Here is a 15,544-nt window from a genome sequence, read left to right as displayed (position 1 = left end):
CACCTGCAGAAACTCCTCTGGAATTGTGATCAGGATGTTCACAGCACACACCAAAAAGCTTTGCAAAGCATTACAAAGGCCAATGTTGCAGTTACAGTTTACAAACAACATATTGTGCAGCCTTATTGCCCTAGTTAGCATGTTGGAATGAATGTGCGAGATGTCATGACATTTCTCTGTATGGCAGGCTGAGGAAGATGTGGCAGAAGAGGAAGTGCAGCGTGCACAACTGCTATCTCACAATCGCTCATGGAACTGTAAGAAATACCATGATATTACATTTACGGCCCAGTTGTGGCTTTATTGATGTATTACTCTGCTTTCCCTTATGTTACTTTTGTGTACTTTATCAAACCACAATAAACTGATCATTTGCAACTCATATCATATTGTCCTTTTCAGAAGAAAACTTATCTCTAAAATGCTCCCTTCTGCATGGAATTTACACAGAAGAGACGTTTAGCAAATTAAAGATTACGCAAATGGAGATTGCGACGATGTTATGTTCACTTTCAGATGCAGAGTTATTATAGAAATCCATGTGCTACTATTAAATTTAATTACATTACATTATTATTTCATTACATAATTACAGTACAATTACATACATTGAATTTACATTCTGTATCAAGAAATTCCAGTTTGCGTTTCTGACTTTTTACTATTTGTTTCCAAATAAAAAAAGGAGAACTGTACTGCAAAGGATGTTTCTTCTTTCTGCAAAACAAGACTGTATGCAAATTCTAATTGTAATAAAATATCTTCTCTTTTACCTGGAAACACAAATATAATATGAGTTGAAAGTTTAGAATTTCTCTGCTTGCTTCAATCAGCTACAAGCGATAACTGTGACTTCTGAGGGTTAAGAGTGTGATTATGTGCCCTCTCTTTCTTGTCAGCCTAATAAACCTCCAGCCAAACTGAACCTCCTCACCTGCCAGGTCAAACCCAGTCTTGAGGACAAAAAATGCTTCGACCTCATCTCACGTAAGTTACGACTGCACTTGTGGCCCTCTAATCTAGGCCACAATATGTTCCAACCTGCACAATCTGCCACAAATTGATTTAACATAGTATAAAGATATGCCAAAAATTGCAAACGTCTAACACAGTACCCTATTTTAAAAGTTATGGCAAGAAATTTTGGGTGTAAGAATGCATGGAAGAGTTTTCATTTCATTGCTTTAGAAAGTGTGAACTAACTGACAACTTATTCCAAGTCATTATTTCACTGAGTAACTTACTCTGTCACTGATGCTGTATATGTTCGACATGCTGAAGCAGTACAATATTTTTTTATTATGGCTGTCATCACCAGCATCCAGTGAGAGCACCAGTGGCTGCATGTTCCAGCCAAAGAGTGTGTACAGCCGTGTGCCAAAGTGTGGGCACCCCGGTCAAGTCACTTGACTTTCTATGTGAAAACAAGTACACATCCTCTAAAGAGAACACACTTCTGCACAATTTCTATTTATTTGCTAATTAACTTTATAAGTTCTGGCATATATTACATATTATTATATATATTCTTATGTTAAACTCGCAAAGAAATAGAAATTGTGCACTAAAATTTGTAGAAAAGTGCCATTTTAGATTTGTTCCTTGTGAAGGATGGGATAAAAACAGGGATATTCAAACTTCTCCATACGACTTTATATCATTTCTATCATATGTACAGTCCATGGTTCCAGCTCCTCTGTGATCACTCTCAGTCATACAGCTCGTTCATACAGCTTGTGTATTCTTGTTAAAGTGGAGCCTGTGAAGGGTAACTGGAGCTTTCCACTTTGGTATTGATTTTGTTAGTTGCTGCTCGTTGATTTAAGCATGGGTGTCCTGCAAGCACTGTCCAGCATAGTCTACTGAAGGTGCAGAAGACATCGCTTTAAAAGCCATTTTAAAGTATTTGAACAATAGGGCAATCACAGATTCTAGTGTAGTAACATAGAGCGTTACTGCATTACTGCGAATGGCTTGGGAAATGTGTTATCAGCACTAAAAAAGTACTATTAATAATTTATTGCATTAATGTGTTAGTAATACATTACCTTTGACAGTCGTAGTTTCTTCTTGGTTACATCTTTGACGAGCCTATTAAATCCGGTTCTTTTTACACATGCAATGAAGTCACAAGAAAGTACAGGACAGTGTATATTGTGGACTCACATTGGATATAGTAAAATGAATCAGCATGTGGAACTGGAGCTTTCTATGTGGTATTGTGTTTTCTAATACTATATAAAGGAAACACAATGCTGCCTTTATTGTTGGATGCACTGTGATAGTTTGTAAGCGAGCACATTCAGAACAGATTTCACATCACTAAAACACTTTTTATTGATTTCTTACATCAAAGTAATAATAAAAGGCAACTGAAGTGTGCAGTATATTCCTTTCTTAAACATTTGCTTTTTCAAAGTGGTCCTTTTTGACACTAAATAAAAGTCTATTTTGGCTTTGTAAGCTTATGTTGTTTATGTATTAAAATACATTGAGTAAACACATGATTAAAGGAGAAGAGTACAGTAAAAGGCAGAAAGAAGCTGTTTGGCATAGCGTTAAAGGACATAGAAAAGCATACCACTTATGAAAATTCGTTCTAATTCAATATGAGTAAGACGAAGTTATACATAAAAGCTGCTTTACTGACGTTAACTGGGTAATGATACTTGCATTGGCTTTTACCGTTCTGCTGTAGTTATATAACAGTCAGACTGGTTCTGATAACTGCTGCTATTAATAGTTATGTGATTCTTTATTGCGACATAACAGCGTGGGTTTATTTGGACTCAGTTACAGCCAGCTCTCTGGGTGTGGATGTCTACAATAAACAATAAACAATATGGTAAACAGAAGCGAGACATTGGCCGAATTTAGTAACACTTTTGCGGCAGTTTCAGGTGCAAATCAGATGCTTTATATACAGCACAAGCTTAAATACACAGTTTATGGGCCATGTACATGGAAAGATGCAGAATGTGCTGCTTTCTATAATGCAAGGGTTTCCAGACACCAGGGATTACTCCAGGAGTACACCCAATATCCTTGGGAGTACTTTTACAAGTGATAACCTTTACACTTGATTTGATCTTCTTTTCATTCCGTTAGGCCATGCAGTTAGATGGGTAATGTTACTTCCCTGCTATGGACGATACAAACGAGTCTACCATCTCCAACTCCTGAGCAAGAAAGCCTCACTGAAACTGCTATGAGTGGATTTTTGAATTCTGAGTTTAATCAAAAGGCAATGCCAGATTTCTGGATAACATTGCAAACTTTTACACAACATGTATACATGAGCGATCAGTGAGTGGGATGTTTATAACATCCAGCGCATGATAAGCCTGTGCGCTAATTCTTTTGCTCTTTATTTATTATTATTTGTTTAAAAGGCTGTTTTGGAGAAGGGTGTTTTACTCCTTCTGTGTATTGCATGTTCAGGAGAAATAATGACAGTAGAGTTCATTCATTAGTTTGTCATGTGCCCTTGAGTGGGTATCTTTTAGTAACTGTCCTTAAGTCTGCTGGGATCAGTGCTTAGCGATTAGCATTTTATTTACTTGTTTTCATTATTTGTAGTGCTAAATTTGTGATTACAAATGATTTCAATTTGCTTCCTCGTCCCTGTGCTCTGACCAGCACTCCAGAGCAAAAATACCTGCAATATAAGCCTTAGAAGCATCAATAACATTATTTATTAATTCATTATTATTCTATACATCTGGTGTGCTGTGTCATCACATCATAAACATGTCTGATATTTTAAAAAGTATTGATCTTACAGTACAAGGATGGTTGTGTTACAAACGCATCACAGCAATATGAGCATGTGTGTAAAATGCAAGAAGGAGTAAGCTACAGGGAGTTTAACCCTTGTGTGGTGTCGATGTTTTTGTTACTCAGTGGTCTGGTGGACCCACTGCTTTATTGTGTTTTTTAAATAATAACCATAACAATTTATGTAAACATACCAGATTCACCCCAACACCACATGTGTAATATAAATATGTAGGGGGTGTACAGTGTGAAGTCACTGAAAATGTGTTATTTTATATGTTCTTCACAGAAAATGAGCAAAGGCCAAGGAATCTGAGGCTGAAATAATAATAAATCGCATATTTTTAATTTTGGTAAACATTGAAAATGGGCCCCCCAGACCCGAACACCACACAAGGGTTAAGGTCTGAGGTGTAATGGGAATCTAAAATGTTTGGGAACCTCTCCCGTAACAGATACGCATATGAGGCAGCATCGTGCAAAAAATGGATGGACACAGTGGAAGTGCATTTGTTACATATACTGATCAATTTAATAGCATTTGGCCAACTAGCGGAGGCTGGTGTTACATGGTTTATTCTGCCTTTTATAACTAGGTGTCAATTAGGGCTAATGTCTTAAAGCCATGTTGTTGGGAAACTTCCTTTAATAATGGGTGCAGACATAAAAGCTATACAGAGGCATGAGCTTCAAACACATGCTGAAAGAATATTCACACACAAGAATATAAAGTACACAATGACATTTCAGCTCTCAGGATCAGAAGTATATACGAGCGCAGGTGCAGTGCAAAATGTGTCTTGATGCGATGGCAGTATGTGTTTGCGGTCCATATTGTTCTATTTTTTTATCTAGCTTAGGACTTAATAGGCAGCCCTGTATTGAATTGCCTATTTAGCCTCTGCTAAATTGTATAATCTCCATAGAAAAGCATTGCCAAAAGAATGGGATGCTCTAGAGTAGCTGCACATTAGCCTAAGGTCACCATGTTCAATGCCAAGCATCGGCTGGAGGGGTATAAAGACCCCTAGCACTGGACTGCTGAGCAGTGAAACTTAATTCTCTAAAGAGATTGAGCTCCATCTAATACCTTTGGGATGAGAACTAATCATCCATCATCAGTAGTTGACCTCACTAATGCTCTTGTGGCTAAATGCCATAAAATCCTCACAGTAATGTTCCAATATTTAGTGTAAAGGAAAGAGTAGAGTCTGCTTCAGCAAAAAGTAAAAACACTCCATAGCAATACCCTTGATTTCAGAATAAACGTTGGATGAGCAGGTATCTGTATTGGATATTTTTCAGTGTACTTTAGTCTTTGTTTCACAGAGTATCAGGACATTTGCTGGAGTCTGACGTTGTGCTATTTTGTGAACTTCTGCCTTCATAGACGCGTATTTTAGTCAGTGTGATCTCAGGTATGATAATGTCTCTCAGTAGAGCTGGAAAAACCAGGCTAGGGGCTTTCTGGGTGTGAGATGTTTACATACTGCATTTTACCGTTAGTGTTGGATCCTGTTTCAGCACCTAATGTTTGTTAAGTATGTGTAACTTTGCTCACCTGTGTTTTCTTTGCAGATAACCGTACGTATCACTTTCTGGCTGAAGATGAGCCTGACTGTGTGGCGTGAGTATTTCTATTTGATCTTTTCTTTCCACTGCTGGCAATGAAAATCCTGTATCATTTTTTTGGACTCCATAAAGCTCAATGCAAAAGTGAACTTTTGGATCTGTTGTATCCAGGTCAAAACATTTTATACACACACACACACACACACACACACACACACATGTTAAGAAAGGGCACACAACTTTATCTGCTACTTCTTTCAGTGCTAACAAAAAATATTACATAGTGCAGCTTAAATTTAAGAGAAGAACTAGGTTTAAGGATATGTTAAGCATTAAAGCTTAACATTAAAGTAATAGTTCAGCAGGGGCTGCTGAGTGGTGTAACCATGTAAGCACTGGCCATATCATCAAGAGATGGTGACTTCAGTCTACCATGATGCCACTGCCATCCATGGCAATTGAACATGAGAAAATTGGGCTAAAAATTCAGACCTGCTACTGTTTATAGCTCTGTTTTTAACTGTATGATGTATTTTTGTCTATTTTTCGAGATAACAAAATGGGGATTTGGGGATTTTTTCACCAAACTATCACTTTAATTTGGAATTTAATTTAATAATTTAATCTGTGAAGTATTCTAAACAGAGCAGAGTGCTGTGTGCATTTGGCCTCTATGCTCAACCCACACTCATGTGACAGTCAGCTGAAGTGTGGACTGAGTCATATAGAAGAGAGCTTTTTTGGTTAATTCACAATGCACCCTTTCCAAGAGTGTCTCTTTCCATTACAGCAAAGAAAGGCTTTGAAATATGTGATATCCCTTCCTCGGATGATTTTCTCTGTGTTGTGATTGAAGTGCTTCTGCCTGTTTATCTGTGACTAAATGCCAGAGGCCAAGAGCTGCAAATGAAAGGGCTTATGATAGCCACGCTGCATCTTTCAAAACTAATAGGAAAACAGCTGCTGAATGCTTTTGAGAAAAGCAATTGAAAACACTACAAACATGAATTGATTTGATTCAAAAATACATAATTTCCACAGTAATAATATGTATTACATCAACACAACTATTGACAAAAAATAATAAACTGAAAGATAAAATTGTATTGATGTGTTATGATGTGTTAATTCATGTTGAAATGATGTTCACATTTGTAAATTCAATGCATCACTATTTTTAGTGCAGGAATACTGACGCTCCAAACGCGTTGGACAGTAATAATGCACACAAAGCGCATGTAGCTGGGAATGAATTAATTCCTGCAATAAATCATATAGTGGTGATTAGGGGTGGGAATCTCTAGGCACCTCACGATTCGATTTGATTATGATTCCGAGGGCTACGATGCGATTATAAAACGATTATCGATGCATCTTTTTTTCTATACATCATTTCTATTTTCTTACTGTCTGAGGACTTGGTAGTTTTAAAGCTAAGTATTTGTAATGATCCATAACACATTTATGTCCAATATCTTTTATTAATAAAACAAATCGAAATGATGTGCCAAGTGAACTGGAAGGCTCTCATTCACTGCTCTTGTTTGGAGACGCTGCGGTCGCTGTGTCAGTAAAATATCTTCGAGACGGGGTATGTGCAACATAGCGCGAAAGCACTACGACTGAAAATTGGCGTGCAGACTGCAGGTCACCTAGCAACGAGGTTTCGCCTGTCTAGTAGCGAACGAAAAAGGAAAAGAGAAAGACAGAAGAACATTTGGAGACGAATGGACTTATTTGCATTTATAAGCAACGTAGTTGGTTTCCTGATACGTTAAATCTGCAACAAGAGACTGTCAAACACTAAAAAGTTGCGAAGATGAAGTCGCTTCTCTTTCTAATTTTCCCGTTCCACCTTAAATGGTGCTGCATTTACCTTCGGCGCCTCAGTCAGAATTTAAGGTGGAACGGGGAAGTTCAGCAAGAAGCTGGCGAATGAGAAGCGACTTCAGCCTCGTAAAACAGTCGAAAGCTGAAAGACATTTTACAAGAAACTATTCAACTTTTGAGGAAAAGTTTCCTGGCGGAGATGGAAGAAAAGCGTCTATAGCTAAATCTTAAAGCAGAGCAGAGTAAGTCCGCGTTTTCGTTTATATTGTTTAGTCTATACTAGGACATTATCACACACTGAGACATACTGGACATTACATGTTGTGGCTCCCAAGGTGGTTTGATTTTTTTGAAAGGACAAAATGGCTCTTCTTATCATTTGTGTTGTGACTCCTGACCTAACCTGGCTTTTAATGCAGAGGGAGCCAGTCGGATTTCTCGCTCATTCCGTTGTGTTTTTGTTATGTGCCGCCACAGACTGTCCGGGCGCTGCACTTCCGAACTTCCAAATTCCGCCCTTTGCGTTCCGTCAACATTACAATATAAATTAAATATTTAGAAAATCGATTTTTGACCTTGAATGAATCAATTTTTTCCCGCACCCCTAGCGGTGATGATGTTTTTATTATTATTATGATTATTATTATTGTTAGTAGTAGTAGTAGTAATAGTAGTGGTATTATTGCAGAATGCTGATGGGTCCTGGTCTCCCTTTAGCACCAAACATGTTAGCTGTTTATGAATGGAAGCAGCAATTGGCATGATGTCATTGGCATAGTGCTAATTACTGTGTGTATGATTTCATTCACTGTTAGCAACATTAACATTTTGTAGTGAACCATTCCTTCAACCTTAATAAATACTGGTGACCACAACACACTGCATCATGTGGAAGGAAGTGAAAAGTGAAACAAAGTAACCATGTGTAGTATTAGCGTTCTTGGGTCAGGATCATATTGAAGCCCCCTAGTGGTATTATAGCTTTATATGGTATGCAGCACTAGCTATTTTAAATGCATCATGCTCTCTGGATTTATTGATTTACTGTGTGTGTGTGTGAGTGTTTGTATATGTGTGTGTGAGGTGTCAAAATGCATCAGGGGATCATGAAGCATTGATCCAAAAGTCTGAAGATGGCGATTCAACTGCATCAATTTTGTAATGTCAGAATAGATTGTTATCAATAATAAGCCTGGGCAATATATAAAATATCTAAAATAATTAGCACAGTGTTTTCTTTTTAAACATGGGAACTATTGATTATGTTATCCACCCCCTCACCACCCAGAGCATGCTAAATTAACAATTCATGAAAATGTTTAATGAATAAATAATAATACAAAAACTCAACGTTTTTGAAAAACTATTTCACCTCTCATTTTAAAAGTTGATACTGCAAACACATGCATTTGTGTCCTGCTCCTGTTTTTTTCTCTTTAAATGACTTGCATGCTAATAGCGCCCCCTGCTAGTTAAACATCATGCTGCTACACATGCTCTAAACGAGTTCCAAGGTCATTTCCACATCCCTTACATATTAAAAAACGAAAAGTGTTTTCCTTGTTGTAACTCTAGAATTCAGCTATAGATGCCAGTAGGAAACCAAGTGAGACACTTCAACTGCACAAAAATGCTGAGAATTTTCTTCAGACGATGTGTCGCACTCTGGAAACTTCAGCAGAGACGACTGAGAATTTACTTTACTGTAGCCTTACAGCTTATTAATGCTCTGTCATTATTCATTGTTTTAACAGTTAAAAGATGTAAAACATTACTTATATGTTTATAATTATTTAGCAAGCTGTTTAGAATTAGTTTTCTGTAGTTGTCTGTCAGTTCTCTTTCTCAAAATGGTGATTGCCATCTTCTTACTTCATTGTGAATATCAGTGGCATTAGGCCTTCAGTTCGGGCCATTAATGTCAAAAATTGGTCAAAAACTAGGAAGAAGCACATCTGCAATAATGTTAATTTCTGCTAGCAACTAACAACCTTATGGAATTAAGCTAATGATGATTCATATGAACATTTTTTGTCCGGTCTACATAAGGCACACATTTGAAGCTTGTACAAGACATTCCATGTTTTATTTGCTTAAAAGCCTGTATCAAAAGTATCAACACACACACACACACACACACACATATATATATATATATATACACTTTGTAGCAGGTTTACAGTGTTTTCTACAGAGCCTTGTTGTAAAGCTGCCGCAATGTTTTATATTTCTAACAGTACCATGTTAATAATTCCTCTAGTCACATTTATGTGTTCAGTGTATTTTTAAATAATTGTGAAAATAATCAAATAAAATGGATTCATGGTGAAATTTGAGATTTCATGATCCATTGAATTGTTTCCTAAAATTATTGTGTTCCAGGTGGATCTCTGTGCTGACTAACAGTAAGCAGGAGGCTCTGAATGTGGCTCTGGATGAGCGCAAGACGGGTGGTGAGAGCAGTGTGGAGGATTTAACCCGCTCCATCACCGAGGATATCCTCCGAATGCCGGGGAATAACGTGTGCTGTGACTGCAGAGCTCCAGGTAAGAGATGAACCCAAAGATTTTTTTTTTTCAGAAGAGGAAGGGACACAAGTTGAAACTCACCTCCTCTCCACACAAATACATGCATTATATATTCACTATATTGATATAAAAAAGTGAATAAGTGGTTCTTCAAAAATTCAAGAGTAAAGAAAATGGTTCTATATAGAGCCAAGAACACTCGAATATGATGTACATTCTGTATCACCAGTATGAGTCTGCTTTTTTTAAGCAAAACAAAACTATATACACAACGTAAACATTTGTCAAATTAAAATCATAATACACCAAAATTTCGCTGAAAATCTTCAAGTGAGAAATATAAATGCAATGCATAATGCAAGGAGAGGTGTTTTAAGGCAGAAACGCCATGGGGCACCTAGAAGGTTTAATTAAATGCTCGCACTTCTTAATGTGTGCTTAGCAATTAGGAATTTAACACTGAAGTGTTTAAAGCAATACTGGATTAAATATTATTGTTTTTTGTTTCATTTAGAGATGTATTTTGCTTTGTCATAGCAAGAATGTCTTTGGACTTTGACGACATACGGTTCGGAGCATAATGAAAGAAACTTGAAAACACAATGGAAAGTGATTAATTTGGTGCAGGCCTTCAATAACCTGTTGACTAGCAGCTGCACTGCTACATTACAGTGTGCTTGCTGTTTCATTTGACCTCCAATATAGCATAATTCAGCAAGAAATTGTAAGTAGTCATCAGTTAACTCAACTGCAGGCTTCTTTATCAGCATTTAGACATTGCCTGTCCTTAAAGGACATTTGATTAACTGAAAACTTCATTAAGGCAGACAAGACAGCAGCGGCTTTGTCTCTGAGAAAAGCTGATGGCACAGCTTAGAAATTCATGTCAACATTTTTAATTGCATTGCTGCTTCTCCAAGAAACTTTACTGTAGAAAAACTATAGCAAGGCCTTGACACAGGCACACCAACAAACTCTTTACACAGTCTGAGTAACACAATAAACAATAAAATCTTTTTTATTTATTTTGTGTTTTATTAATCCACATACTGACTGTTCATGTTGCTGTGTTGTTTTCAGATCCTACATGGATTTCCACCAATCTGGGCATTCTGACATGTATTGAGTGTTCAGGGATCCATCGGGAGATGGGCGTCCATCACTCACGCATTCAGTCCCTTTCACTGGACAAACTGGGCACTTCTGAATTGCTGGTGAGTTGCTTCTCCATAGTAATCAATAAAAAATAGAACAACAAAGTAAACAGTGCAGAGATTTGAAAGTATGTCAGCTCTTCTCAAATTGATGGTCTGGCCAGAAATCATAATTGCCTCAAATATCAAGCCATGTTTGGTGTCTGAAGTTTGCTTTTTTAGTTAATATAGACAAAATTAGGCTTCAAGATGCCTACTGCTACTGTATTAGCTAGGGCTAGGGTTATACTTTTGTTTATTTGTATAGTTAACAGTATGCCACATACTGTCAGAAACCACACAAGCAAGTCTGTTTAAAATAACATAACGACTTCACTTGGTTAGAGACTACATTAGCACTACATGGCTAATTGATTACATTTGTGATAAGAGATAAATTATCTAAATTTGATATTTAATTGTTTCTAATTTTCACTTGATGTGTTCTGTCTCACACATATAGATACTCTGTTTATTCCTTCTTCCATCTCTCTCTCTGTGTCTCTCTCTCTCTCTGTCCAGTTGGCGAGGAATGTGGGGAACTCAGGGTTTAATGAAATTGTTGAGGCCAGCCTCCCCAGTCCGTCTCTGAAACCATCTGCAGAAAGTGACATGTGAGTGATTGGCAGACTGGATTTGCCTCTCCAACTGCAGAGAAAAATCTCATTCAGCTGTTTGAGTCTTTGCTTCCATCACTCAAACAGCATCCACAACAAGGCATTGCAGTCCAATATTCTCACTGTACACTAAAAAAAAAACAGAATCAGAATAAAAAGTAGAATCAGAACCGAATAGGAATCAGAGTAAAATCAGAATCAGACTGTAGTTAAAAAGATTGAGTTGAATTGGAATCCCCTTAAAATCCCTCAGGCTTATTACATACTAAGGCTTATTATTCAGTAACAGGGACTTCAGTGCAAACTGGCTGAGCTATTCTTAGGTTACTGAAGTGTGTAATAAAACTTTGGGCCTGCCAGTGGGGCCTGGAAATTTAAGGGGTTAGTTTAAGTGGTTAGTTTTCCAAATATGTCCATTTTAAATATGTGAAAGATGCACCAGTGGAGGTCTGGTGTAGTGGAGATGCTACATTATATACTGTTGTATATTTGACTGGCTCTGTTTTGGAAGGTCTCTAAAACAGTGTCCTGAAGGCCCACTGTCCTGCACATTTTAATACTTTTCCTGCTTTAACACACCCACTTTACTCAATAATGAGCTGTTAATGCTCTAAAACAAACTTATTTAAACTCTGGTACTACTGCATGGTACCAGTTATTAGTTTTTGCTGGCAGAGTTTCTGCTGCCTCTGACAGTTCACATTAATAAACCACAATGTGACCCTCAGTAGACGCCTCCTTTTTGTGGTGGGAGTGTCTCTCCATTACATATTCTCAGGCCACAACAACACAGTGAAATTCCCTCATATGAAATGTATTGCTGAAACATTGAAATATATATAAATATATATTATTGTATGAAAATGGCTGCTAATTACAAATTATATTTTTCAAGAGATATTTTTCAGGAGAAAATATAGAGCAGAGGGTGGGCATGTAAAATATTCTGTTTAGGTCATATGAAATATAATGCATAAGTCAATAATATATTTCATACATTGGCTGCTGGTGACCTCACCTTACCTTTCTCCTCCTCACATATTTTCTTGTGGAATACAGTTGAATTGGTTGGGTCTACATAAACGCTATATTAATTACCAGGCTCATGGTAAACATTCGTAAATACTCAAATCCATCTCTTGCAAATTTTGCCCCATCACTTGCAGCAGCGTACATAAACAACACACATGATTAGCAGTGCAGTCAGTTTGTGAGCTACAAGCCAACCTAGCCATCATTATCCAGAACAAGCCAATAAACCACTGACAGAGATACAGTTAGATTAGTCAGATGAAGAAAAGTCTCTGTCTCACTGATGTTTTGTTTAATAACCTGAGGGTGGTGCTGTTTTGCACAATTGGCAAGTGTGAAGTATGACGAGTAGTAGTGTCTATGGCACAATTACTATTTCCTCAGTGAAACCCAAAAGGTCACAATAAAAACATGTAATTGTGTTAAAAACATGATACTTTCACAATTAAAAAGATTACACAGAGGTCCTCCAGATACCAGTCTCAAACTCTTTTCACTTAATGGAGCATATGGAGCAATCACATGCTGTAAACACATGTAATTGCTCCATATGTCAGGAAATAAGTAAAATTCCATACATATGCCAACGGACATAGATCCAGTACATTTAATGAACATAGTGGTATACGCTCTAAAGATGGTTCTTCAAAGGTCCTTTAGTAAATAAAATGGTTCTATATAGAACCCTGAACACTCAAAGAACCCTTTACATGATTAAAGGATTCTTTTCACAGTGAAAAGTTTCTTCAGATTGATGGAGAACGCATTTTATATGGTTCTATATAACACCTTTTTAAAGATGATTCTATGTAGAACCAAATAGGGTTTTTCTGTTGTTATAAGCCTGACATCATAACAACAGAAGAACCCTTTTTGGTGCTATACAGAACCCTTTTCAAAAAGGTTCTATATAGAACCATCTACAGCACATTCTCCATCATCTGAAGAATGCTGTAACAATGCAAAGAACCCTTTAATCATGCAAAGGGTTCTTTGATTGTTCATGGTTCTACATAGAACCATTTTCTTTACTAAAGAACCATTGAAGAGACATTTTTTTAAGAGTGTAGTTCTCTATAAAACTTGGATTCACCCTTTATAAAGTCACCAAATATCAAGTTCCTACATTCCCCAGAATTAAAAGCATGAGCGACAGCTATGAATCTACTCTGTTCTAGAAGATGTTTTAGGATAAAAGTCCAAAGGATAAAATGTCTTTTAGTGATTTAAAGGTATGTAATTTGTTTCTAAAGCACTAAAGGTAATTGGTAACATGATGCTGGGGTGTGTTACATGATCAAAAAAACATTGCATCACCTTAGAGGCAATGCTTACAGCTAGTATTCACAGCAAATCTGATAAACTCATGCATAACCTTAATTACATATGACTGTGCCCTGCATATTCATTTATAGTCAAGATGGGGGCTTCGTATATGAAATCAAATCAAGATATACGTGTTTGGTATTGGCTTGAAACCATGAAAACCCATGATGGTTTGTTTCTGTTGAATCTGTTTCTGAAGCAGTCACATGGTCAAGTGCCGAATTCAGTTTTGGACATCATTGATCGCGCGTGTTTTTGGAAACTAAACCAAGCATCGATGCAGTGCTTTAAAGTAAAGTGCGTTGGGTTTTTTGACATATGCTCCAAAGCTTCAGTATCAAGGGTAACATCACTACTGCAGTCACATATCCATGGGAAGAATAGACAAGGAAGACAATAGAAACGTTTAAAATATTAGTGAAGTGGCAAAGTACTGGAACATAAAACTAACCCATATTCGCTTTCCTCCACTGCATGACCAGCAGCTAAAAATGAAGCCTGGCTTCACCTGTTGAGAAACCTCCTTCGATTCCATATGACCTGTGAGGATGCAGGTTCAGTTCAGGATGTTTTGCTAAAAGTAAAGTGTCTGTGTGTCTCCCATCTGTGCCTGTCCTAAAATAACTTCCAGAAACGCTGGGGAATGGTTGGATAATGAGCTGGACAGTTAAACTGCATCTGACCATCTGCGCTCTAGAATGACTTTAGGGCCTGGAATTTAGCCCTGCGGTAAAATCTCTGACCACAGAGACCCTACAGTCTTTTTTTGAAACTGTTAATTAGCCACACACAGGAATCCAGACCAACTACAAAGCAAATTGTCAAACTCTTAGTAAAACAACCACTATTGCATCATAAATACTACCTTTTTCTTTATGTACCCTTGTCTTTACAGTGTCCAGTTACTTTTACTTTAGGTACATTTATATTAGGTACATTTATATTTATATATTATGTTTAGTGTCCAGTTACTTTTACTTTAGGTACATTTATATTTAGCTCACAATGAATGGCTGAACTAGCAGGCTAGTTGTCTAATAATTAAAGTGCTTTATATCTCACATTCACACACACACACACTCACACATTTTCTAAGCTACTTATCCTTCTGGATCGCGGGGAGTGCTGGAGCCTACCCCAGCGGTCGTTGGGCGGAAGGCAGGATACACCCTGGACGGGTAGCCAGTCCATCGCAGGGCAGACAGACAGACAGACACATATATCCACAAACGCATTTGAGTCACATTCAATTATAATTAAATTAAGTATAAATTATAGTGGACATTTTAAACTGAACCCACTGACAGAAATTTTTGGCAATAAACATATGTATCATCAAGTAATATTAAATACATTGAGTAGGCTACACATCCAAACGAATGTCACCAAGGTTTGAAGAAAATTGGAATGCAAAACTTGGCTCCCTTCACGTTCAAAACACATGACATATTGACTGTTGTTACCATGGACACTGGGTGGGCGGACTGTGACTTTCCATAGGACGAATGGGCTATAGGTTGAGCTTGAGGTGTGTTCAGCAGATACTTACCTTCATGCACACACTTTAGAACAGCGAAAAACCAACTATATATGGTTTCTTTATTAAAAAATTATTTAAAAATGTTTTAGGTAAATTAAAAGTTTTCTTTGTTTGCAGGTGTGGGGTGGG

The 15,544-nt window shown here is 37.2% G+C and overlaps 1 protein-coding gene across 3 annotated transcripts in view; it reads left to right on the top strand.

Annotated features, from left to right (window-relative positions):
- Positions 1-15,544, top strand: part of unm_sa1614 (un-named sa1614) — a 94,464-nt gene that overhangs the window by 54,448 nt on the left and 24,472 nt on the right. For all 3 annotated transcript variants that reach the window (XM_036559292.1, XM_036559293.1, XM_036559291.1), the window contains exons 11-16: positions 188-257; positions 900-987; positions 5,356-5,404; positions 9,562-9,725; positions 10,788-10,921; positions 11,423-11,514. In XM_036559292.1, coding sequence (XP_036415185.1) covers positions 188-257; positions 900-987; positions 5,356-5,404; positions 9,562-9,725; positions 10,788-10,921; positions 11,423-11,514 — 597 coding nt within the window. The remainder of the gene's footprint in view (positions 1-187; positions 258-899; positions 988-5,355; positions 5,405-9,561; positions 9,726-10,787; positions 10,922-11,422; positions 11,515-15,544) is intronic.

This window comes from Colossoma macropomum, unplaced genomic scaffold, assembly GCF_904425465.1.
Source record: "Colossoma macropomum unplaced genomic scaffold, Colossoma_macropomum, whole genome shotgun sequence".
Taxonomy (NCBI): Eukaryota; Metazoa; Chordata; class Actinopteri; order Characiformes; family Serrasalmidae; genus Colossoma; species Colossoma macropomum.
Note: the sequence above shows the minus strand (reverse complement) of the source record. Positions and strands in the feature narration are given on the sequence as shown.